Genomic DNA, 25,623 nt, shown 5'->3' with positions numbered 1-25,623 from the left:
ACTGTCAAACTGGGATGGTGTATCTAATGGAGTCCTGCAGAGGTCAGTCCTAGGTCCAGTACTATCCAATATTTTCATTAATGACTTGGATAATGGAGTGAAAAGTGTGCTCAAAATCTGTGGATGACATCAACCTAGGCATGGTTGCAAGCACTTCAGAGGACAGGATGAATTGGTCTGAATTGAACAAGATGAAATTCAATAAGAACAAGTGCAAAGTATTACACTTAGGAAGGAAAAATCAAATGCACAACTACAAAATGGGATAGTACTAGGTGGTAGTATTGCTGAAAAGGATCTGGGGGTTACAGTGGATCAAATTGAATATGAATCAACAATGTGATGAAGTTTTGAAAAAGGCTTATATCATTCTGGGGTTGTAGGAAGGCGCAGTGGCCTTCCTCTGAGCCTGGGCCCGCGAAAGGGCCGCAAGCACCCAATCACGCCCTAGCAAGGCCGACCGCCCAGTCTGCCTGGCAACCGGACAGCTGGGTTCCAATAGGTCCAGCCGGGCGTCCAACCCGGCAGAAGGGGGGAGGAGCCTCCGGGAGGACGGCAGCCATAAAAAGCCGGCCCCACAGCTCAAAAGGAGAAAGGTGGCCGACGGAGGCAGACGCGCTGCCTCGCCGGCTACAGGGAAGGGCCGAGCCACGCCCAGCCTCCGCCTCAGGTAAGCTTCTCCCGGCCTTGAAGCCCCAGGAGCGATGCCGGCAAGCCCCCTCGAAGGCCTGGGTCGGGCCCCCGGACCCCCTGGACTGGCCGAGGCCTGCAGGCCTGAAACGCTGGGCCCAGCCTAGGGGCCGCAGCGAGTGGGACGAACCCCCCGGAACGGAGAGCTGGGAGTTCCGCCCTGAAGCCGGCTCAGACTTAGAGGAGCTGCCGGACACCCAACCCTTGGAGGCGGGGTCAGACCTGGAGGAATTGCCGGAGGCTGAACCCTACCCCCATCCCTGCGATCTGGAGGAGCTGCCCCTCGCCGAGGAGCTCCCCAATCTACCCCCCGTGGATGCCGAGGGACTGACCGGCCTACCCCGGGCGGTGTACCCCGACGACCCGGAGGAACCGACAGACTCAGGTATCGGGGAACCAGGGGAGGAAGGAGCCCAGGGACAGCCAGAGGCGTGGCTGTACTAGGGGTAACGCCCAGTTGGTGTGTTGCAGCAGGAGCCCCACCGACTGAGTGGTAACACCCGTGCCACTGCTAGGGCCCTGGGCTGAGACGCAGTGGAGTTGGGTGGGCCTGCGTCCCCCTCCCCTCCCCCCTGATCCTTGCCAACCCCCAAAAGGGAAATAGCCTCTACCGCCCGCTGGACTCGAGCTCACTGCTCCTTGCTCGCCCGCCCTGCCTGAGGGCCGGGGCGAAAGACTCCTTGCTCGCCCGCCCTGCCTGAGGGCCGGGGCGAAAGACTCCTTGCTCGCCCGCCCTGCCTGAGGGCCGGGGCGAAAGACTCCTTGCTCGCCCGCCCTGCCTGAGGGCCGGGGCGAAAGACTCCTTGCTCGCCCGCCCTGCCTGAGGGCCGGGGCGAAAGACTCCTTGCTCGCCCGCCCTGCCTGAGGGCCGGGGCGAAAGACTCCTTGCTCGCCCGCCCTGCCTGAGGGCCGGGGCGAAAGACTCCTTGCTCGCCCGCCCTGCCTGAGGGCCGGGGCGAAAGACTCCTTGCTCGCCCGCCCTGCCTGAGGGCCGGGGCGAAAGACTCCTTGCTCGCCCGCCCTGCCTGAGGGCCGGGGCGAAAGACTGTAAAACTAACATTCCCCTGTCGAGTAGGAGTGGCCTTCTGCCGAGCCTGGGCCCGCGGAAGGGCCGTCAGGACTGGACCAGGCAGGAGCCCATACTACAGGGGTGTATTAACAGGAGTGTTATATCTAGGACATGGGAGATAACTGCCCCACTCTACTTTGCACTGGCAAGGCCTCAGCTGAAGTACTGTGTTCAATTCTAGGTGCCAGACTTCAGGAAAGATATGGACAAATTGGAGAGAGTCCAGAGGAGAGCAACACAAATGATTAAAGGTTTAGAAAATCTGACCTTTGAGGAAAGATTTAAAAGACTTGACATATTTAGTCTTGAGAAAAGAAGCCTGAGGGAGGACCTGATAACAGTCTTCAAATATTTTAAGGGCTGTTATAAAGAGGACTGTGATCAATTACTCTCCATGTCCACTGAAGGTAGGACAAGAAGCAGTGGGATTAATCTGCAGCAAGGGAGATTTAAATTAGATATTACTAAAAACTTTCTACCTATAAGGGTTGTTAAACTCTGGAATAGGCTTCCAAAGGAAGTTATGGAAACCCCATCCTTAGAGGATTTTATGAACAGGTTGGACAATGACCTGTTAGGGATGGTCTAGGTTTACTTGATCCTGCCTCAGTAAAGAGGGCGCGCAGTGCCTCTGAAAAATCAGACCAAAATAGTCTTTGTTCCTTTTCTAAATAGCAGTACTTCAAAATCAGTGGCAGTATTATGAAGCCAACAGGATAGAAGCAGCAACAGAGCAGGTAGGAAACACTGGGTACTAACAAAAATGTAGTACTTTGGGGGTAAATCTAGTACAAAAATGTAGTACTTTGTGGGTGTAAAGGCCCTACGGAGCAAAACTAGTGTGGTTCCACTGCTTTGGGAAAAGGAGTAAATGGGATTTCAAGAGCATGCAACTTCTGCTCTGCAGAGCTCCTTGTATAGCTCCACATAGGGTTCTATGGGAGCAGGAAGCAGCAGGTCCACTGCTACATGCATTTACAAGTGCATCTTCTGTGCCCCCACAGAAGCACTTTACCTGGTCCCTTGGCTTCTGGGCACTCATGTGACCTCTCTGAATAGGGTGGATGGACTCGACTACAACTAGCAAGGCACCCTTAAAAAAATTACAGTAACAGCAATAGTTCAAAACACCAGACTGAGACTACTGAAAGCCTGCAATATTTGACCATTACTGCAAATATGGCACTCGTATACTATGATGATGCGGACTGTATAAGTACCTAATCATTTTTTTATTAATGTATTTATTTAGCTATAGTGCCCATCACGTGCTCTGAGCACCCTTAAAGGTATATAGTACTGCCTGACACTTAGAAAATGCTTTAAGACAACCTTCACTTGACAATCAAACAATCTAAATTAGATAAAAGTGATAAATATACAGAGCCCCTGTTTACATGCAAGAAAGATGTGGACACATCTGAAGAGAAAAATCTAAGACGACCTTGTCTGTCTGAAGAAAAAATGCTTTGCTTTTCAGAAAAGGTTGTGGGTAAAGTTTTCAAAAACACCTAAGTAACTTAGTAGCTTAAGTTCCATTTTCAAAAGTGATTAAGGCACCTAAGTCCCATTCACTTTCAATGACAGGGCTTTTCTTCACTGCAGAAGTAACTTGGGTTCTTACTTGAGTGTTAGCCCAAACCGGAGTCCTGTCAACACACAAAAATCTCTCACTTGCATGTGGTGGTGCTTTAAATCTGAGCTAGCTGGCCCCATTCAGGGCTACAGGCTAAAGCCAGAGAGCTGCTAACATGGCCACTCTGCAAGACACAGAGTTTCTAAGTGCCCAAGTCATTTTTGAAAATGAAACTTGGGCTAAAATTTTCAAAAGCACCTTGTGTCTGAGCAAGAAACTTCACACACATACTCCCATTTGCAAACTCTACAAAACCTCTGTACATGTGTATGTGACTTTGGCCCTTCCTGAAACTTTAAAATAAATTATAGAAAAATTTCTTAAGATTTCACTCTTCAAGAGATCACCAAACTTGGGAAAAGGGCACCACTTTCTCTAATTGTAACATGCTCTGATGGAGAAACTCGGAGGTTGTACCCTATGACTGGAGAATTACTGATATAGTTCCTGTTTTTAAGAAAGGGGAAAAAAAGTGATCCAGGAAACTACAGGCCTGTTAGTTTGACCTCAACTGTATACAAGATCCTGGAACAAATTTCCAAAGAGCCAGGGTAGTTAAGGATATAGAGGTGAACAGTAATTGGGATAAGATACAACATGGTTTTACAAAAGGTAGATCATGCCAGAGCAAGCTGATCTCTTTCTTTGAGAAGATAACTGATTTTTTTTAGACAAAGGAAATGCAGTAGATCTAATCTACCTGGATTTCAGTAAAGCATTTGATACAGTTCCACATGGGAAATTGTTAAACTGGAGAAGATGGGGATAAAAATGAGGATTGAAAGGTTAAAGGGATGACTACAATGGGTAAGGTAAGGAACCATGACCTGTTGCTGACTTTTATTGAAAATAACCATGACAAAATGGGGCTGATGGGGGATGAAAGCCCAAGTCCTGCTGTGAGAGAGGGGGATGGGGTTTAGCACTCACTGCCATGGAGGCTGAGCTCCAAGGTCTCCTTGCCGCCTGGAGTCACCTACCCCGTGACAGCTCAGAGCTGCAGATGGCCATCCCCCCCACCAACCATGGGAGCTGCAGTGTCTCAGAGCTCTGGAGTCTCCTGCTGTCCACTGCCTAGGGCCATTCAGAGCTTCGGGGGGGCCCCTACCACCCACAGCGGCTCAGCTCCAAGCTCCCTCCGCCGCCCATGGCAGGAAGCAGCAGGGTCACCGCCACCACCTGCAGCAGCTGGAAGCTGTGGGGTTCTAGTTTGGAGCTCTAGGCTCCCCTGGTGGCGGTTCAGAGCCTCGGGGTTCCCTCTGCCACTCAGGGTCTCCCTGCCACCCCTGGTGGCTCAGAACTCCAGCAGTTCCCCTGCCACTCACAGTGGCTAAGAGCTGCAGGGCCCCCTGCTGTCTGCAGTGGCTCAGAACTCCGGGATCCCCTTGCTGCCTGGGGCTGCTCAAAGTTTCGGGGGGCCCTGCCTGCAGCTGCTTGGAGCCCCAGATCCCACCTCCACTCACAGAGGTTGAGAGGTGCAGAGCAGCAAGAGGACCCCACCACTGGGAGCCTCAGGGCCCTAGTGAGCTGACTGCTCCAGCCCCATCCTCGGCTGAAGTGGAAATGTCAGGGAGGTCTCTGGAAGTCACGGAATCCATGAATTTCATGACCTCCATGACATAATCTTATCCTTAACAACAGGTCATGCTGAATAGTGAGCTGTCAGGCTGGAGGAAGGTTACTGGTAGAGTTCCTCAGGGATCAGTCTTGGAACCAATCTTATTTAACATTTTTATTAATGACATTGGCACAAAAAGTGGGAGTGTACTAATAAAATCTGCAGATGACACAAAATTGGGAGGTACTGCCAATATGGAGGACTGGAATACCATACAAGATCTGGATGATCTTGTAAATTGAAATACTAAAAATGGGGTGAAATTTAATTGTGCAAAGTGCAAGGTCATGCATTTAGAGACTAACAACAAGAATTTTTGCTATAAAATGGGAACTAATCAGTTGGAAGAGACAGAAGAGGAGAAACACCTGAGTGTATTGGTTGATCACAGGGTGACTATGATCTGCCAATGTGATGTGGCTATGAAAAAGATTAATGCAATCCTAGGATGCATCAGGTGAGGTATTTCCAGTAGAGACAGGGAAGTGTTAGAACCATTATACAAGGCACCGGTGAGACCTCATCTGGTATACTGTGTGCAATTCTGGTCTCTTGTGTTTAAGAAAGATTAATTCAAACTGGAACAGGTGCAGAAAAGGGCTACTAGGATGATCAGAGGAATGGAAAAACCTATCTTATAAAACGAGACAAAGAGCTTGGCCTGGTTAGCCTAACCAAAAGAAGGCTGAGGGTAGATATGATTGCTCTCAATAAATACATCAGAGAGATAAAGACCATGGAGGGAGAGGAGTTAAGTGTCAATGTGGACACAAGAACAAATGGATATAAACTAGCCATCAACACATTTAGGCTTGAAATTAGACAAAGGTTTCTAACCATCAGAGGAGTGCAGTTCTGGAATAAGCTTCCAAGGGGGACAGTGGAAGCAAAAAACCTAAGTGGCTTCAAGACTGAGCTTGATAAAGGTTATGGAGGGTCTGATATGATGAGACTGCCTACAATGGCATGTCGCTGATCAGTGATTACTAGCAGCAATATCTCCAATGGCTGGTGATGGGGCTGTAAATAGGGAGGACTCTGAGTTACTAGAGAGAATTCTTTCCCAGGTTTCTGGCTGGTGGGTCTTGCCCACATGCTCAGGGTCTAACTGATCGCCATATTTGGGGTTGGGAAGGAATTTTCCCCTGCTCAGATTGGCAGAAACCCTGGGGCTTTTCGCCTTCCTCTGCAGCATGGGGCACGGGTCACTTGAAGGTTTAGACCAATGTAAATGGCAGATTCTCTGTAACTTGAAATTTTTAAATCATGATTTGAGGACTCCAGTAACTCAGCCAGCGGTTATGGGTCTATTGCAGAAGTGGAGGGGTGAGGTTCTGTGACCTGCAATGTGCAGGAGGCCAGACTAGGTGATCACGATGGTCCCTTCTGACCTTAAAGTCTATGAGAAAAGCTAAAATACTCTATCAAAAACTAAATAGCATATGGCTTTTTAGTCATGAATACAAAGATAGTGGTAAACAAAACAAAATCATTCCTCAAACTTCAAATCATAGGGCAACAGATATTCAAAGTCTTTGTTAAATGTGAATCTGAAAAGAGTTTACAGAATCACCACCTTTTTGCCAGGATCAGAGTTCTTATTCAGCCAGTATCAGAAAAGCCAAGAAAGGCTACAAAAGGCATCAGCTAGTTACACAAAAAAAAAACCAAAAACAGTCATTGACCTACTTCTTTATGGATTGCTCAGTTCCAAGAGTCTCTGTTTGCTCTAGAGTTTGAAACAGATTGATCAAGCCTTCATTCCTAGTAAGAGCAGGGACTTTTCCAGTGCCTCTAAGTGACAAAAAGCCCAGAGCCCCAATTTCCTAACAGTTGTACTCAGTGTGTAATTGTGAAGTACTTCCAGGTGGTCTGCAGAGTTACTTCCATTATCGTGGGGATGCATGCATTATTGAAACAATCCTATTTTCTCAGAAAGTTTTGATTATACATGCATCTGCCTGCAAGCGGGCTCCTTTATATACCTGAGCCTGTTTGTATTGCTGAAGCCTTCACAACAGTCTGTGTGCGTGTGGCTGATGAATGCAAATTCAACTATGACCAAGTATGACAAATAAAGCAGAGTGGTAGCATACACAAAGGGCAGTGCCAAAGTACAAATTTTTAAAGCAAATGCTGGACTAAAGCTCTTAGAAGCACTGAGGACTTACTGGCGTAGTTTGCAGAACAAGTTCGTGTCACAATGGGCAAGGGAGTGACTTTGCCAAAATGATAATGTGGAATTTCAATACTGCACCTTTAGAAATTGTCATGGCTTCACTTTAGTCTTGAAGAAAAATTAGTCTAGTGGGGGGTCTCCTTTATATCTATCACTGCATCAAGGGCAAGGTTTTTATTCATTTGATGATATAAAGAAGAATTATAGTTTAGACCATGGGGCACCTTTTCAGACGACCTCAGCACCCAGAACCTCCCATTCTGACACTTATGGCCAGATTTTCAGAAGAGCTCAGCACAGTGTACACAGAGCTCTTTTGAAAATCTGGCTACTTATATTTTGGTGCCTGAACTGGAGCGGAGTTCTTTTGAAAGTCGGGCCCGTTGCATATTGGAATAGCAGATGAAAAACTATACACATACCCTAGGACAAAGGAGCTAGATTCTCAAACTACTTTTTCAAACAAAGACTGATCTAACCAAACAATTATAATTGCTCCAAATTACACTGGTTTAATCAGTGATAAATCAACAGCCTCTTTGTGGAAACCAGAACTTTAGGAGAGAGATTTTGTGGATTTGTGCGGATGGAGAATGAGGGATGTGTGCTGTGGTAAGGAGCTATGTATGTCTGGGGTTACTGTGTGTGTGTTTTTGAAGAACTGTGGCAGTTGGGTCAAGTAATCCATCATCTGTATAGTCTCCCTCATACAACGAATGAAACTGTGGCATGCAAATTAAAGGTAGAGTAAGAGTGGTGATTGGTTGCATTAACTCTGATATCTCAATGGTCAAGGCATAGGCACAGATACATGGCACAGATACATGCTTTACTGTAGCTGTACACCGCACAGATGTAATTCAGAAAGTCAAAATGTCTGAGAACTTAAAAACTGGATGGTAATAGACAGCAAATACCAGTGATGACTGAACCTGAATATTCTGAACAAAAAGAACTCTCGGCCATCCTTGTAGCAGTTTCCATCACTTCACAGTGATATTCTAGGTTTCAGAGTGACACAGACAGATGACAATTCTGGACTCTTATACAGATCATGCATACATAACACCTTTTAAATTGCCTAAAATAAAGAACAGATACACTAAAAACAAGCCCTAGCTAACACACACAGACAGGCTTTTTTTTTTTTTTTTGGGTTTTTTGGGGGGGGGGGGGGGGAAACGGACGACACGACGTATGTACTTAATACGTGAGTACACTAACATACTGGAATATTGGCAAAACTTCATGAAGGGACATCTGGTATGTATTCCAAATATACTTACTGTTATCAGTAATATAAGGCTCATTGTTTCACATTATTATTAGCTAGATGAAGAATTAAAATTAATTTGGTGAGAAAAGTAATTCTGTATCCCATGGATAAAAGATTTAATGAAGGCAACACCAATGGAAGAAAAAACAAAGCATAAATACATTTTATAAACAAAATAAAATGTAAATGAAATAAAAATATGGGGGGGGACATATTTTCTAGACTACCTGAAAACAGGTGCACTGGCAGTAATTTTCTAGATTGATTTATATAAACTCACAATATGTATTAGAAATAACAGTGGAGCCTGAAATCCACACCTTCGGAATTACACAGTTGAAATTTGTTTATTTACAAGTGTTTTATTTTTATCTCCAAGGAAAAACAAAATACTGGTCCATCTTACCAAGTCATTTTGTACACTTCTGCTAAATCGTAAGATTGTACTGATACAAAGGCCTGCAAGTTGGCATATGTAAATTAGGGGGAAATGAAATATAAATGTTTTAAGAAATTGTCCCTCATGGACAAACCCAGCTCTCTTTGGCTGTGGTTTGGAGCAAACCACGACAGAATGAGTTCTGGGATCAGCCCCTAGCCATTGCCATGGGTGTTCAGGTTCTGTGGTGAGTTCCTGAAAGCTGTCCCCAATGCTCCCAGCACCGGCTTTGAAAGCCTTGAGGGCAAAAGCCTTCAGGATGCTAGCCTCAAAACTCCCTACTGAGCCTGTCAGTGCAGATCAATCTGGCAAAGGCCCACCATTATGATACATCCTAGAGCTGCCATTTAACAGCCTCAAAGCATCCAACTGAGCCAACAAGACTCAGGATGACAGAATGCTTCAGGATGCACTGAAATCACACACCCTTGGGTTTGTACTCCTAAAGTGAGACTGGTGGGGGAAACCAAATAGCTCAAAAGTACCAAAGCTGTACATTCCAGAAGGAGGAGTCTTGCACCCTATCTGTACTGTAAGCACAATCCCCAATGCTTCCTCTATCAGTCATTCCACTACAAGAATGGTGGCACAATATCTCTTGCTGGAACCAAGGGTTAGAATTTTGAGCTCTTGCTCCCACTAGCAGCATGGACACAAGAGTGAATATCTTCTTCTAGTAATACTCCTAAAAATCCCTGAAATTTGTTCCAGGATATGTTAAAGGACATCTGTTAAGGGAAACAATGTTACTGGATGTTTCCTTTGGCAGTGCAAGTTCCCACTTGAAACATCCAGAGCCTCATATATTGTCCAACAAGAAACCTATGGCAGTCTTGATCTGGACCCATGAAAACAGTCATTTAGCCCTTTGATCACAGTAGCATATGAGATGAGTCATTTTTCCAGGGCTCTTAAAGCCTATCGGGCCACTGACTTTAGGGCAAAGGGAGACACTCTCTGGGAGTCTGAGCGCCTCAAAGGCAGGAGACAGCAGGTGATGCAGTTTCATCTTTATGTCATATAACTAACAGTTTTTAGCCGGTGGGAAATTTTTTGTTGTACAAGTCTCCCTTTCTTAGGAATTTTGGAGAAAGGTGTGTAACATTTTCTATTCGATATTGTAGTTGACACAGAAGAATTAACCCAACAAAAGGTATCTGACTTTGCAGTGGATAACTTGAATTTAAAGCCTGCTTTTTATCTATTCCTACATAGCAATATTAGGATTTTTGTAAACAGATTTACAATTCTCTAAACATAACAACTTTGAGCTTGGCTAAAGATACCAAAATTCATCGCAAAAGGTTCTTTTAAATCTATCAGTGTTTCTCCACAGTCTGATAAATACTGCATATTTGGATCATCTTGCAGCTATACAGATTTCATATTTTGTTCATGTTATGATTTGGGGACTAAACTTTCAAAGCAGCTAACAGATGTGTTCTAGATCTAAAATGGTACACCGATATCAAAAGTATTACAGAAGAAACAGTAGCTAACTATTAGCCCTTAGAGTTATATTTGAGAATAGAAATAAGATATCACTCTATTTCATTTTTATTCCCTTTGGTAAAAGTAAGTTACAATATTATAACTATTCAAAATGAGATGAAAGGCCATTAATATGGGGAGAGAAGCAACCTTTATGCTATTCTAGGCAGCAAGTTGTCTTTACAAATATTTCTATGATATAAACTGGTAAAACTGCCTTCTTCTATCTCTTAGCAGAAAACATCCAGCCCAGAGTGCTCTAATCTTGAAAATTCCACCCCTGCTTAGTCAAGTTTTTCTCATGGGAAAAAAGCTTGTAAAAATGGCTCCAAATTCAATCTCAGAATTTAAAATACAAGTTTTTGTAGCTCATTCCTTTCACATTCCTTCTACAGAACCCAGTCAGACCAAGAAGCAAAAGGAAAGATGACTTCACTTGTGAAACAGAATGATCTAAAACATCTGCAGTGAAAATAGTTTGTTCTTGTAGTTTCTGAAACATCTGGAAAATTGTGATAAGCAGATCACTAGAGGAACCCTAGCCTTAGTCTGCTTTATACTTATTTATTTAGCACAAAATTCTGAGAGATTTTGTTCTTCCTGAGATTGGACAAAAGCATGGAACTAAGATTCAGTATCTCCAGTTGACATGTCAAGCAAAACTGTTGGAAGTTCAATTATTTCTGCTGTAACTATATTTATTATTTGTTAATGATTATTAAATGAAACACATTAATGCATTACTAAGGTTGAACAGTTAAGCACTTAAAAATGCAAACGTTTAACATACAGCCTTAACTCAAGCCCTTGAACAAACATGTTGAGTGTGTGATAACATAACTGAAGACTATAACCAGAATTTTCAAAGCTGTTTAGGTGCATAACATCTCCTTCAAGTGCTAAAAATGATGCCAATCTTTCACCTAGGCACGCATACAGTTTTCAAAGGATGACTAGGTGCCCAGGGTTACATTTAAAGGGACCAGGTAAGGACTTGGGTAGCTCAATGGAATTTTCAGGGAATCATCTGAGAAGACTCTGGAGACCAAAAGTTGTATGTGGTCAGGCCACATCTAAGCTCATTAGGAGCAGATGCAGGTGGACTCAGTATCTGCATCCCACTGGTTATTAGGCCTGGAACCCAGCCACAAAAATGGTTTTGGGCAAGACAAGAAATGCAAGCAGGAGAGAGAAACAATTCAGAGCAGACCAGACAGACAAAATTAGCTAGGCAGACACCAATAAGTAGATAGCAGGCTAGGGGCTGCTGGAGAGACAAGGTTTGGTGGAGCTAGGTCTATGGAGTTCATCGAAGAGGGAGAATAGGAACAATGCTTGGGCTTTGGATTGGTGGGAGAGTCTGGTGACCAATCCATAATGAATAACCACTACTTCCTGAGAAAGATAAGGAAAAGAAACAGGCTCCACCAGCCTCAGCAAAGTTTCCTGGGCAGGAGCCCATTCAGACATACAAGCTCACCATACAGAACCTTTACAATGTGCTTTAGGATGATCTACAGATCATGACACAGAGTAGCTACCTCCTGACTATACCTGAAGATTAGGAATGCTGGCAAATGGCTTCTTCCAAGGAACCATTGGCCAGATCACATGGGTCAGCCAGTCAACATCCTTGACAGCTTGACTACTTTCTGTAGGCTCTGAACAACAAGACCAGGAAATCACACCACCTTCCCCAGAGTCAGGCAGACGCAGCCAAAACATGAGGGGCTTTTATGCTATTGCCCATTTTCTCTCTGTCTGGACCTATGTATGGTACACAAACCTTCATGAGAACCAAGAACAAGTGATGCAACTTACCAGAACAGAAAGTGCTTCTTTTCTATGACCATCATAGCTGTCTGCAATGCTAAAATGGAATTTGTGGGTCTGGTGGCAAGAACCCCAAGGTCCTGCCATGGACTCCTGTGTTTGGGACAGTCACAGATGTTCCAGCACAGGGAGATCCAAAGCAGGTAGCTGCTAGGAAAGTGCAACTCTGTGGTACTACTTGTGCACTGTAAACCACCACCTATCCTTAACATGGCACACTTCTATACATCAATTTAAATGTTTCAATTAATTGACTAGTGCCTTGTTCTCGCTCTCACGGGAAACAGAAGGTACCTCCCTCTGTCCTGGACTCATAATCTCCATAGTAAGACCCCAGTCTACCCCCAAGAATATTACAAAGGGTTCAAACATCCTCCTGATCTGGTATTGAGAACCTTTGGTATGCAAAAGACCTGAGATTCAGGTGCTACCATAAGATTGGTGGGATTCTAGTCTATAGCTACAAGGTCTGCACAATATTCCTTGCATGCCATGTTCCCCAGGACATAGCACTGCAATGTGAAATACCAAGACCTGATGGGGATGATGTGGCTGAGGCCATGGGGATGGAGAGCTAGGAGGAGGAACCGGTGGATGGAACATCTCCCACAGCCAGAAGCAGCAGCCAGCAGCAGATACCCAGGTTGCCCTGCTAGTACTGTGGAAGGAAGAGATGTAGCAGTCTCATAACAGAGTGCTTCTATAAGTTACACTGGCATACAAGGCAATTCTTTGGGATGAAAAGTAAATGTTTTATAGAAAACATGCTTGTGCACAGAGAAAAGGGGAAGACCTCACAGGAGCTTAGAGCACTTGCTAAAGGCAGGCGCTGTAACAGTCTTGGTTTTGGTTTTTTGCCATTAGCTTAGAGGTTCTCTCTGATTCTCTCTAATGACTCAGCTACTGTGGGAGGGACCACATAGTGACTAAATACTAGGAACTGGCTTATCCACTTCTGTTGATATCTGGCAATGTGTGCAAAGTGGAGGTGGTGAGGCAAAGAGTGAAACGCTGTGGGAATGGGGGGCATTGCTACCAGCAGAACATAGAGTGGATGACCCAGACGTTCCATAAGTGGATAGCCTGATTAGAAGTGCATGTGAATATTTGTTCTAGGCCACCAGAGAATGTATTATCTCTGCTAAGGAAATCTATACCTACTCTTTCATGGAGGTAATACTCCCCAGGGCCTTCTCAAAGGTGCCTAGAGAGCATGACAGTTCCCCATTCCCTTGGATTGCTGGCACCTCACACAAACTCTCCGTATCATTTTGGCTGAGAATGCTAGTTTGAGACTTTTGCCATTTGCTGAGCACTTCCTGCCAATTTGCCTGACCTCACTCAGAAACTGACAGTTCAAGGTCATACCTCTAGTATTTTACACATCCACGGAACTGCATCTAGCCATTCAAACTAAACTTTGTACTTAAAAGTCTAATGACTCCTATATGTTATCAGTAGGGAACTGTTACAAAGTATACACATGAACATTAAACCCCAGCCGGCACAAGACATGTTGTATTCATATGTATTATTAAATAAATATAAACCCTAGCCCTTCCTTTCCCTTTCTTATTGTCTTAGCTATTTGAACTTATCCAAAGAAGAATTCAGAGCTTCCATCCACAATTTTGTTGGGTCACACTTGCACTATTTTCTGTTCTGTAATGAACACCACCAACTGCCATAACACGCTCTAATCTCGCAACTGCTTTAACTGGCATGAGTGATTTGATTTCAATCTATTTGTTGTGCCAATATTTTAAAGAGGGTAAGCAGGATGACCCCAATAGCTATAGGCTGGTTAGCTTGACATAGATCCTGGGCAAAATCATGATATGGGATGCAATCATTAAAGAATGGCAGCATAATTAATGCCAAGCCAACATGGTTTTATGGAAAATAAATCTTGTAATCTCATAAAAAATGCTGTTGGTTGATAAAGGTAACTGTAAATTAGCATTATAGAAAATTAATTCAGCACATATTAAATGGATTAAAAACCGGCTAATGGATAGATCTCAAAGGAATTGTACGTAGGGAATCATTAACAAATGGGGGATTTTCTAGTGGGGTCCCACAGAGATCTGTTCTTGGCCCTAATCTATTCAATATCTTTATCAGTGATTTAGAAGTCAACATAAAATAATTTCTGGTAAAGTTTGCATGATAGAAACTCATGGAAGCTGGACTGCAAGGTAAACTGAACTTACTTGAACATGTGTTTTGATATCGCTAAATGTAATATCACATATCTAGGAGTCAAGAATGTACGAAGAATTATTACCAACTGTATTTTGTCACAGAAGTAAGCTCTATATTTAAAGATATAGGCAGCTTTGCATTATAAGCCTTATTTTTGTCTCCCTCCCCTTTTATAGCTCAAGTCCTTTTGTGCTGCTAAAGCAGTATACAAAGACAAATTCTTACCATTGAAAATGGCATGAGAAAGCTCAGGGAAAAAGTCAAATTGGACCCATTTGGCACTGAGTTCTTGAAGAAGTCTCTCTCATAGGCAACTCTAGTTAGGGTTATCTAACACTTTCCATTATAAGACCCTGGTTTCAGTAGTTTATAACTTTGCCAAACTTGGCCTGAAATTTAGCATGCCAGATTGCCTCAGGTTTATTTATTTACTTTACATTTCAGAAAAAAGGGTTCAGCTATTTCTGAGAACAACATATTAAAAGACTCTTACCATGGTTTCTTTGAGAAATTCTAGCACTTCCATGCTTCAAAGCAGAGACTTGAAATTTGGCAGGAAAGGCTGTCCTTTCTGTCAGGGATGTGTCTTTTGCCATCGCTGTGAAAATCCATCTGACTTTTGCCAAATTATAAGCCTCTCAAAAGAAAAGTTCACACATGCTCAACAGAAGTCTGTCAGAGGCTGGCAGCTAAATTCTCAGACAATTCCACCTGCCCTGAGCATGTACCATCCCCACACAGCTCCTGTGTGCTGACTGCCTGAGCATGTATGACCTCCACATGGTGACTCAGCATGCACCAGTCCAGAGCTGCAGGGGCTGAGCAGGACATTTACTGCAACTGCTCCTCCAGGCTGCCAGAGGCTGCTATTGCACCAGACAGAAACAGAACAGGGAGAAGGTCTCCTGTGCTTTCAATGCCCCCTCTGGTGGTACCCAAGCTGCATTTGCATCAAGCACACTATGGGATGAGGACAGGGATGAGATGGGCTTGGGGGAAGGTGTGGATAGGAGCAAGGAGGACAGGGCAGGATCAGGGTCCAGGTGGAAAGGGTGTTGCAGCAGAGCGAGGCAGAGGCAAAAAGGCTACAACCATTAAAGCACACTTCCTTCCAGAATGTGGAATTTAACTCACTATCCCTGAGTCTCACCGTTCCTCTGCTCTTAGCATATAGCTGTGAAACTAGATGGCAAAAATGTGTGTCTTCCCCTCTAGTGGCTTGGCCATGTACAGGATATCAGTTAACCCATTAACTCAAGTGGTAGAGATCTGTGCTGGAGCTCTAAAGGTCGCAACCTGCTGATGACCCATGCAGGTTCCAATATGGTTCCACATGATGGAATTTGTCTTTTCAGTCTGCATTTGTAAAAAGTCAAGAACTTACAGGAAAAAATTATGTTAAGGTTGCAAAGCCAAGCACTCAAAGTGGGAAATACCAGAATTCAGGTTGCCTGTGCAACCTCAATTTCCTCTTCCCTTCTCCTCCTTCCCCTCCCCCATGTTCGTACGCTCCAATTACACTCTGTAATTAGACAATTAAGTACTACTATGCTTCAGCCAACAGCTTGGCCAACTGAAACAAGACATCCCAAAATAAACAAAAACTTCTTGGGGGAGGGGGGGAAAATTTGGCTTCCCTCATCTCCAAAACAAGCTCTGGATCAGAGAGAGTTCAACACGGGATTAATTCCTGCAAATCATATCCAGGCAGTAACGCTTTGTGAAGAGCGGAAAGAAGACCATGTTGTTGCCAAGCTGTGACATGACTGGTTACACCCAAGTCCCTTCACAATGTTCCCACCCAAAAGTGCTCATACTTTATTTTCACATAGCAGTGTATTAAAATACCGCTAAATATAAAAAGTATTCCTACTCCAGAGAAAAAAAGAAAGCTGATGAGCAGAATTAAAGAGAAGAAAAGATGACGCATACAAAGCAAGTGAAACTATGAATTAGATGGGAAGAGAGTTGAAGGAATCATGAAAGGAAGTGTGGTGGGGCACCTGTCCCACACTGGCCTGGAAAAGGATAAGAGGACCCTTGGAGAGGCTGTGCAATAGGTAGCCAATAGGAAGGGAGCTGTGTGGCAACCAATCAGGGCCCAGGAGGCCGGTATAAAAGGAACCTGCAGAGCAGAGCAAAAGGAGTGACTCACAGGATCTTGAAGAGGAAGGACTATCAGCACCCTGGACAGAGCAATGGCTGGCTGCTGAGACTTAGCAGAGCTGAGTGCCCTGAAGTAAGGATGGAGAAGGTACTGTGACTGTTGGGAAGTGGTCCAGGGAAATCCACTGAGGAGTTGGAGGGAGATATAGTGGAAAGTTGCCACATACACAGGGTCCCTGGGCTGGGACCAAAATTGGTGGGTGAGCCTGGGTTCTCTGCCCCCTCCAGTCACCATTAGTGTGGTGGCAGAACTGTGGTGGCCACAGTGGGAAGGGGCTAGAATGGACTGCAGAATCCCCCGGAAGGGGGACTGCTGAGAAGGGTCCAGCAGAGACAGGAGGGAGGGTGAGACACTGCAGAGAGGGGCACCTGCCTGGCTGAGAGCTAGATTCCCCAGGCCAAGGCAGTGAGTTGAACCTTTCTACCAAAAGGTAGACTAGAAGATGAGGAATGCAGCTGAGCAAATAACAGATTTTTTTTGGTTTGATGGCCAAACCACCCCCTTCCTCCCAAAAAACCCCCAAAGACTTGGTTTGTTTAGAAATGAGACTGAATTTTTTTTCAGTTTTTCTTGCCAAAATGGGGGGGAAGTGTTCAGGTTCATTTGAATCAACATTTTGATGTTTTTGGAAAAAAATATATTTTATTTATCTGCAAATATTCCACAAATCTGCTAATAGCTCTTGTCACCCTGAAATTGCATTTTTCAACAATTTTACCATTCACTGAAAAAATATTTGCCCCCCTCTATTGAGGAACACTCAATGCATTTAGCAACAGGCCAATTCCACTAGCCATAATTTGGTAATAGATATACTGTGACTGCAAACAAATGTGCACAAACTAGTCAAAAAACAATTCCTGGGGGATTATAGTCAAGGGAACCCATACACAGACTTCTTCCAGCACCATATTTGGTTGTACTTAATATGAAGGATGATAGTTTCCAAAATCAAAAGCAGGTCAGAAGGGAGATTGTTTATCAACAGAAAAACACAAAACCTGGGCTCACTCCCCCACCAGGTATAATACCATTGAAACAATGTAAAATGGTTTAGGCCCTCTTGAGACCAGATGGAAGAAATGGAAAACACCAAGAGAAAGGAACTGTGTAATGAGTGAACATGTATAATAACTGTACAGTCAGAAAAAAGTAATGTTTGTCCAAAGTGATACTTCTGGATTTCCAAAACCAAGTTTTAAATGTAAATTTTCTGTATAGAAAGACTTTCTTGAGCAATCATGCAGGATTGCCACTTTTTGCCCCTCCTTTTTCCACACACAACCTGCAGCTTGAACACTGCTAGATATAAAATGCTAAGGTTTTTTTTTTTTTTTTTTGCTGTAATTTATCAACCCTCTTGGGCATAGCCACTCTAAGAAAAAACAATCCTTCAGACTGACGGCCTGAAACCCAGCAATCTTTTTCTGACAAGACAGTCTCAAAGAGAAACAGTTTTACTGTGATCAATAGACTGATCCCATTAGTATTTTAGGCGGAAGGAGGATCTTTAAAAATTCATTTGCACAAAAATATGAAGCAAAGTATGATAATGGAAAACAATACAGTGAATCTTTTGGTAAAACAAACGCTTCCTTTAATAGCATAAGCTGGGACATGAACCTACTGTATCTTCTGTAGGTGGAAAATAATCTATTTGCAGGGGTGGTTGAGAGCATCAACAAACAGAACTGGGAAAGCAATTCTTCTGGCTCAAGATAAACAAATGGTGACCAGGACCACCTGGGATGGGGCAAAAGGGGCAAGTTTGCTCTAGCCCTGCAAAATGACAAAGGGGTCTCTAGGCCAAATTTGAGTGAAAGCCCTTCAACCTGGTGCACAGGGTCATAGATTGCAGCACCACTCCTATTTGGCCCAGATCCCAAAATTGCCACCATTGGCTTCATTGACCCAGGTCCTGAGGCAACCCGCCAGGCTGAGAGCCCAGAGGTAGACGTAGAGTCGGGAATAACGCTCCCAACAGAAAGTGGGGCTGGAGTTCAGGGAAAGGCAGGACTAGGAGCATCTCTAGCCTCACAAGTCAGACCTACCATCCCAGCAGGGAAGGCAGCAACACCACAGGCCTGGGCCCTCTCTGTGCCCCTCATTCTTCTCACCTCTTAAACTCTTTCATCTCCATGGTAACTCTCTTTTAAGGGTGGGGGACTCTCAGTTTCAGATATTGTCCCAAGTCCCCTAACTTCTGTGTGGCCCTGGTGGTGATTCCAATTAAGATCCGTCATATTTTTGCTGCTAGAGAGGTACTTGGTTGGGTTGCAGGGGAATGTGCTTGTATGTGTGATAGTTTATATACAGGAATTAGATGTTTTGGGAGGAAAAGTAATTCATCTTATGACAAAATGTCAACTTCCTAGAGATCCCTGACCTGCTTACTTAATGCAAAAAAAAAAAATCTGCATTGTAAAGAGAACATTTATTAGGAGTGGCTAAACTCTGTATTGCACATTACTAGAATACCTCTCCTTCTATCAAATGATGGTACCATTAAAATATGGACAGTCCTTGTAATGGGAAAGCTTTCACACCAAGTACAGGTACACAAAAGAAGCATCAAAGAGCATAGGTATTGACAAATTTGGTCTCCTTTTCTAGCTTACTCTGAAGACTAAAGCAAGCCAAAATCTTTAACCAGGTTCTTTGAACGTCATGAGCCTTCATAAATAATTTTTATTGTAAGTTTGCCCTAATAAAAAGTCATTAAAGTCATAGAATGCTGGTGAAATTTACTTTGACTGGCCTCAGAGATGCAAGTTATACTAGAAAAACTCACTAACTATACCAGTCAAAATGGAAAAGGCAAAAAAAGACACGTTGTTCATTTTCTTCTATACAGTCTATTACTGAAAGAATGTCTCTCCCCATTATCATATCTTAAAATGTAATGCCTGCAAAATTTATCTTTGGAATATCAAACTTTACATTTATAAAATGATTAATACTTTACAATTAAAGAATGCATGAACAAGTTCAAACCATAGTGTTCACTTTTTGGACACCTAAGGGAAGCTCTAAATTGACCTTAATTCCCATTTTATAAGGGAGAGATCCTGCACTAGCATGAAGATGCAATAGTGATGTACCTAACAGCTAAGCCTCACTGAGCGATGCTTGCACTGTACGAGTATTTGTAGATTTAATGGACTGTAAAGACCAGAAGGGAACAGCATGATCAGCTAGTCCAACCTCCTACGTAACACTAGCTATAGAATTTTACCTCACAATTCCAGCATGCCTTTTAGAAAGACACCCAACCCTCCTTTAAAGACTCCAAATGATAGAGAATTTACACATCTCTAAGAAATCTGTTCCCCTGGTCAATTACACTCACTATTAAAAAGTCTTATTTCCAGTTTGAACTGCTGAATTCTCACAATGAATTGACAAAGGCAGTAGTTAAAAGTAGATGAAAGCAGGAGGCGGTGTGCTTGACATACAAGCCCAAAGAGGAGGGAGAGCTGTAGGGGTATGCTGCTTGCTTCTCAAGCTTTCAGCAGAAGGGGGGGCTACCCCCACTCCTCCCTCACCACGATCCCAGTCTGCCCCCAGGCGCAGTTTTAAAATCTAGGCTCGATTCTCTGGTCAGGGTCTTTAGTAGCTGGGCCAAAGTCCTTGTCTGGAGCAGAGGCAGGGAGCGCCACCGTGATGAGAGGACAAGGATCACACAGAGCAGCAACATCCCTTCTTCCACTCATGGCCACCGCCACCAGAGCGGGCTCAGCCAGACCTGGGGAGGGCACAAAGCCCACCTGGGGCGGGGCACGGCCAAGACCTACCACCAGAGCCTTCCCAGCCCGGAGCAGCAGCAGCAGGGTCAAGGGAAGGCCACTGACTGTGTGACCCACAGCCCCCCCGGCCAACTTGCCCCCCCATGACAGCCCGCTCCCACCGGCCCCCCCGTCAGGCCACCCTCAGCCCAGGGACACTGGAGTGGTTTATAGGGCGGGGTCCCCAGAGTCACTGAACCAAACCGTGAACCCGGGCTCTGAGGAGAACCGCCTCAAGCCGGGGCGTGGCGGCCGCCCCCCAGCCCCTCACTCACAGTGGCACCAGCCCAGGTGGCAGCACCAGTGCAGGCGGAAGCAGCGGCCGTGGCTGTGGGTGGCGCAGAGCGGGCGCCCGGCGCAGGGCTGGAAGTCGGGTCTCCCCGCGCAGCTGCGGGCTAGCGCCTGAGCCTCGTCCCGCTTCTCGCTCTTCCCGGCCGCCGCCCCGCTCATGGCGCCGCCGAGCCGCCAGCGGGTAGCGTCCCCCGCCGCGCCACAGGGCAGCGAGCGCCGCGGGCAGGAGGGCCCGGCCAGCCCGCCCGGCTCCGCTCAGCGCCCGCACCGCCGCGCAGGCGCCTCCCCTGTGCCGGGCGGGGCTGCGGCGCTCCGGAGACCGGCGCCCAGCCTGGACGGACTGGCCGGCCACAGCCCTGGGCTCCCCAGCGTAGGTGGCTGCTGCACAGCCCCCCTCCCCCCACACAGACAGCAGGGCAGTCCCCTTCCATCAACAACTGGGCAGCCGCTGCCTTCCCTTCCCGCCCACAGCAGGGCAGTGTCCCCCCCGCACGTGCGCGCGCGCGCACACACACACCAGGGCAGTCCCCTCCCGCTGGGCAGTGACCCTCTCGCACGCGCGCGCGCGCACACACACACGGGAAGCCGCTGCCTTCCTGCCCACAGCAGGGCTGCCTCTGCCTCTTGCCGGTTCCCGCCCACAGGCAGTTCCCCTCCCCACATACATGCAGCTGGGCAGCCCTTCCCCCACCCTCATCTAGTCATTAATGTGGGTTAAGCTGGGAGCCGGGCAGCACTACCCGGGAGACAGGTGGCTCAGGATCTGCCCAGCTTAGGGCTGGTATGATCCGACTCTCATCCCTTTGTCCCTCTAGCAGGGAGGCTCCCTTGCAGAGTTGGGGGCTGTGTGCTGGGTAACCGGCTGCTGCTGAGAGGCCTTTCCCGGGGTTCGAGGCTTCTCTGTGTGTCACAGCACAGCGGTAGCCCCAGGCACGCCCTCCTTGTACAGCCCCCCCATGCACACTGCTCCGAGTGCACTTAGCAGCCCCCTTTCCTCCTCCAGCAAATTCATAATCAGAATTACCTGCTGGAATGACAAGATACACCAGTGCTGGCACCGTGTAAAAAAAATCCAGAAAATGGAGGCCTCTGGCAGTGGTAGATTCAGCATCTGCCCAGGGTAGGTCATCAGAGTTACATCTGGGGTTTTATTCCCTTGTATCCATTTGCCATGACTGTCTATGTCTGATCTGGTGACAAATTATGTGACACTATTTCTCCTCCCTCCTTGTTTTCCTCTAGTAGGAGAGCTTTTTTCTTTCACTTCAGAGCAAAGTGTTGTTATTTTTATGTATTTATTTCTGATAATCTGAGAAAATATTGTCACACTACTTCATATTGTGGACATTGGAGTCGAAAATGTCTTTCCATTTCAGTTTCCTGTTGCGCAGTCATTCCTCTCTGGATTTGCACTGTGCTTTGTTCTTTGTTTATGGTCACTGATTCTGTATTTGGGAACAGTTGGCCTTGTTTCCCTGATTAGCTTGGGAGTTGTATGTAGGGATCTATTAAAAGTCTATCTTGTTTCTCATCTCTTCTCCCCTCTCACGATTTGTATAGTGCTTGTGGGTTTTGTCTGATGTTTTCAGTATTGTTCAGTTTGGGGTGAGCTGGTTTCCCTACTTCTCAGTATTGTAGTGATGCTGATGTAGAAGCATGTTTTCCCTTAATTGTGAAGCACTTTATAGGGTGTATGTCTACACTGCAATTAAAACTCCACAGCTGGCTCGTGCCAGCTGACTCAGGCTCACAGGGCTGGGACTAAAGGGCTCCCTCTTCCAGCCCCACCCTCATGGTCCCAGAGCTCAGGCTTCAGCCCAAGCCTGAACATCTACACTGCAATTAAACAGCCCTTAGCCCAAGGCCTGTGAACCCGAGGCAGCTGGCACAGACCAGCCACCAGTTTCTAACTGCAGTGTGGACATATTGTGGAAAGAATGTATTCTGCTTTAGTTCATATGGACCAGTACTGGAAATTTAATGTGTGGTCGTGGTAATTAGGGCCCTGCAGAGACTTCTTTACAGAGTAGGTAGTCCGGCATGGAACATGCTGGTGCACACCTTCCTCCACTGCCTTCGAGGGCTCCGATATGACCAGTAGGTCTTTTATCTCCATCCGAAAGGTCTTCCATGAGACCTCTTGCTGCTGGTCTTCTATCAGGACCTCCTCGGAAGCTGGTTTCAACAACCAGGTCTTTGGTGGCCATGTAGGGGGCAGATCTCATGGAGCCCTACTACACAATCTCCAACTTGATATGCAGGTGGTGGAGTCCCTCTCAGTGCCCCAAAGGCTGGTCCTGGTGGGAGTCAGCAGAATCGGAGACCTCCTGGGCTATGACGAGGGGGACCGGGTGGATCCCCTGGCGCTTTGCCGGCGCACGGAGCTTTCCACCCCTCAAATCCCTCAGTGCGTGCTCCAGGAGGTGAAGGCAGCCTCTTGGGTTTTCCTTGAGCAGGTCCTGAAGGGAGGGTGCTCTTTGCCCATCCCTCAGTCCTGGTCCTGCAAATCTTTTCATTGGGCCCATGCCCCGCAAGCCCCCGGCCATCCCCTCTGCATACCGAGCCAGCTGCATGGCGTGTAGCCAGTTAGTTTCTGGACTGTTCACGCCAAGGATTTATCTGTACATGCTCATGCTCCATATGTTTCATTTCCTCACTCTCATGTCCTGCCCTGACACCAAGTGGTGGGATCTTTTACCAGTTGTGGAGAGGAGCCCTGATGGGCATCTCTATTCTACCCTGGGGCCATGGCCCACAGGGGATATCAGCTGGCAGCTCCTCCATGGAGTCGTGAGCACGATGTGTATCTGCTGCAGTTCACCCCTCTCCTCGACACCTGCCCCTTCTGCGGCATGAGGGAAACATTGGCACACGTCTACCTGGAGTGTGCCAGGTTGCAGCCCCTTTTCTGGTTCCTCCAGAACCTTTTCTTAAGGTTCTGGCTGCGCTTTTCCCCACAGCTCTTCCTTTATGCACACCCTATTCGTGGCCCCATGAAGTTGCGAGGCCTCCTCATCAACCTCCTCCTGACCCTGACCAAGTGGCCATTTATAATACCAGGAGGAGGATGCTAGACGGGGAGGTGCTCTGCGACTGTGGGGCCTATTTCCGCTCCTTCCTTGACTCAGAGTTTCTCTGGGCTGCATCTGCTGGCTCCTTAGACATCTTCAAGGAGCAGTGGGTGCTGTGCGGGATTCTCTGCTCAGTGTCCCCCTCCACTTCCCTACTTATGACCCTGTAGCCCTCACTCTTGTCCCTTTCTCATTTGTTGTCCCTGACTTTATTTGAACCCTGGGTTCAGTAGCTCCTCTCCTTAGGCTGGGACTGGGGCTTTCAAACCCCTGAGCTCCCTGGAGTTCAATAGGTGGTGTTAATTAGGAAGCAGGATTTTCTTAGTTCTGCTCCACAGCCATTGCTGGGTGAGTACTGTAAAAACATTTGTTTTCAGAATGGTAGAGTTAGAGTCTCCTTTGCGGTTTTTTTCTGATAAGCACAATTAGCTGTTAAGATTTGGCCCCAGACTTTGTACCTGAGTGGCAGAATTATGCTAGTGAATAATTTTGTAGTAGAGTAATTGGATTTCATTTATCCAGTTTTTATTTTCAAATAATTTTAAGACCTGCTTGCCTTTCTTCTTCTGTTTTCATAGCTAGCTTGAAAAGGCGATCGTCTGTTTGGATTGAGATGAGGGAAGATGTTGCATCATGGGAAGATGACAACCTTCCCAAGAGCCCCTGCAGGTAGTTTCACTGTGGGATAGCTACCCACGATACACTGCTTTTCTTGTCAACATAAGCAGGGATGGTGGGGACGCAATCCCCCGACGCAATGAGCGTGGTGTGATCACGTTCCTCTGAATTCTGCAGCTCGGTGGGTGAAGGTTGATTTAAATTAAATTGACTTCACTCTGCAGTGTAGCCATACCCTATGAGAGGTGTTGTCAATGTAGTTAGGTCAACATAGTGTAAGTGTAGACACTTACACTGCTTTCATCAACTGTTACTAGCTTTCAGAAGCCATCCCACAATGCCCCACACTGATAGTACAATCAATACAAGCACTCCTGGTGAGGATGCGCACGGCCAACACAAGGAGCAAAGTGTAGACACGCACAAATGATGTAATTACTGTAGCGATTGTATGCCAATGTAAGTCAAGTCGACTTAATTTTGTAGTATAGACATGCCGTGAGCACATTTCCCAGACCAGAAGAGCTTCATGTAGCTTGAAAGCTTGTCTCTCACCAATAGAAGTTGGTCCAATAAAACATTGCCTCACCCACCTTGTATCTCTAATATCCTGGGACCAACACAGCTACAACAGCTTGGCATACAACATCAGGTTGAAGTTTGTGGAGTGAAGACCTCACTTCACTTTACAAACAACTTGCAGGTACTTTAGAATTTTAAGAATGTGGACTCTTATTTCAGCATGAATTAGAGAATGGTATTTTCCAGGGTTCAGCTATGCTTGTCATTCAAAACATTGATTTGCAGAATGTCTATTTAGTTTTGAACTATTAAAATATCTATAAAATACAGAAAGGGCAATTTTGAGCCCAGATTGGATGATTTCATAAGAATTCCCAGCTCAATAAATGAAGGATCAGACTCGGTCTTCACAACAGTAGAGTGCACTAACATCTAGAGGGGCTTTGATGTTTGTTTTTAGGTGTGCTATGGCAGGAGTCAGCAGATGGGGCAGTTACTCGCAGTGTTAGAATTTTTTCTTCGCATGTGAGCAGTGTTACATCTCTGAAGAAATGCTGTAGTGCCATTAGTCTGAGGATACAAGTGCTTTTGGGAGAAGCTGTTGCAAACAAAAGAACTGCTCTCTGCTTAATGAGATCTCTCTAACTAGAGTCAATGCTTGGGTCAGAGTTCTTCCTGGGAACCCGGTATTTGTTCTGGGCTGAGATTTCTGAAGAGGGGATGCCTGTATGCT

At 45.8% G+C, this 25,623-nt stretch overlaps 1 protein-coding gene across 1 annotated transcript in view; it reads right to left on the bottom strand.

Moving 5' to 3' along the window:
- CUNH3orf70 (chromosome unknown C3orf70 homolog) overlaps positions 1 to 20,921 on the bottom strand; it is a 35,638-nt gene extending 14,717 nt beyond the window's left edge. The window contains exon 1 of the mRNA XM_067538778.1: positions 20,664 to 20,921. Coding sequence (XP_067394879.1) covers positions 20,664 to 20,838 — 175 coding nt within the window. The 5' untranslated portion in view covers positions 20,839 to 20,921. The remainder of the gene's footprint in view (positions 1 to 20,663) is intronic.
- Positions 20,922 to 25,623: the final 4,702 nt, after the last annotated feature.

The sequence above is a fragment of the Emydura macquarii genome, unplaced genomic scaffold, assembly GCF_026122565.2.
Source record: "Emydura macquarii macquarii isolate MOO-44397 ecotype Brisbane River unplaced genomic scaffold, CSIRO-AGI_Emac_v2 contig_499, whole genome shotgun sequence".
Classification (NCBI taxonomy): Eukaryota; Metazoa; Chordata; order Testudines; family Chelidae; genus Emydura; species Emydura macquarii.
Note: the sequence above shows the minus strand (reverse complement) of the source record. Positions and strands in the feature narration are given on the sequence as shown.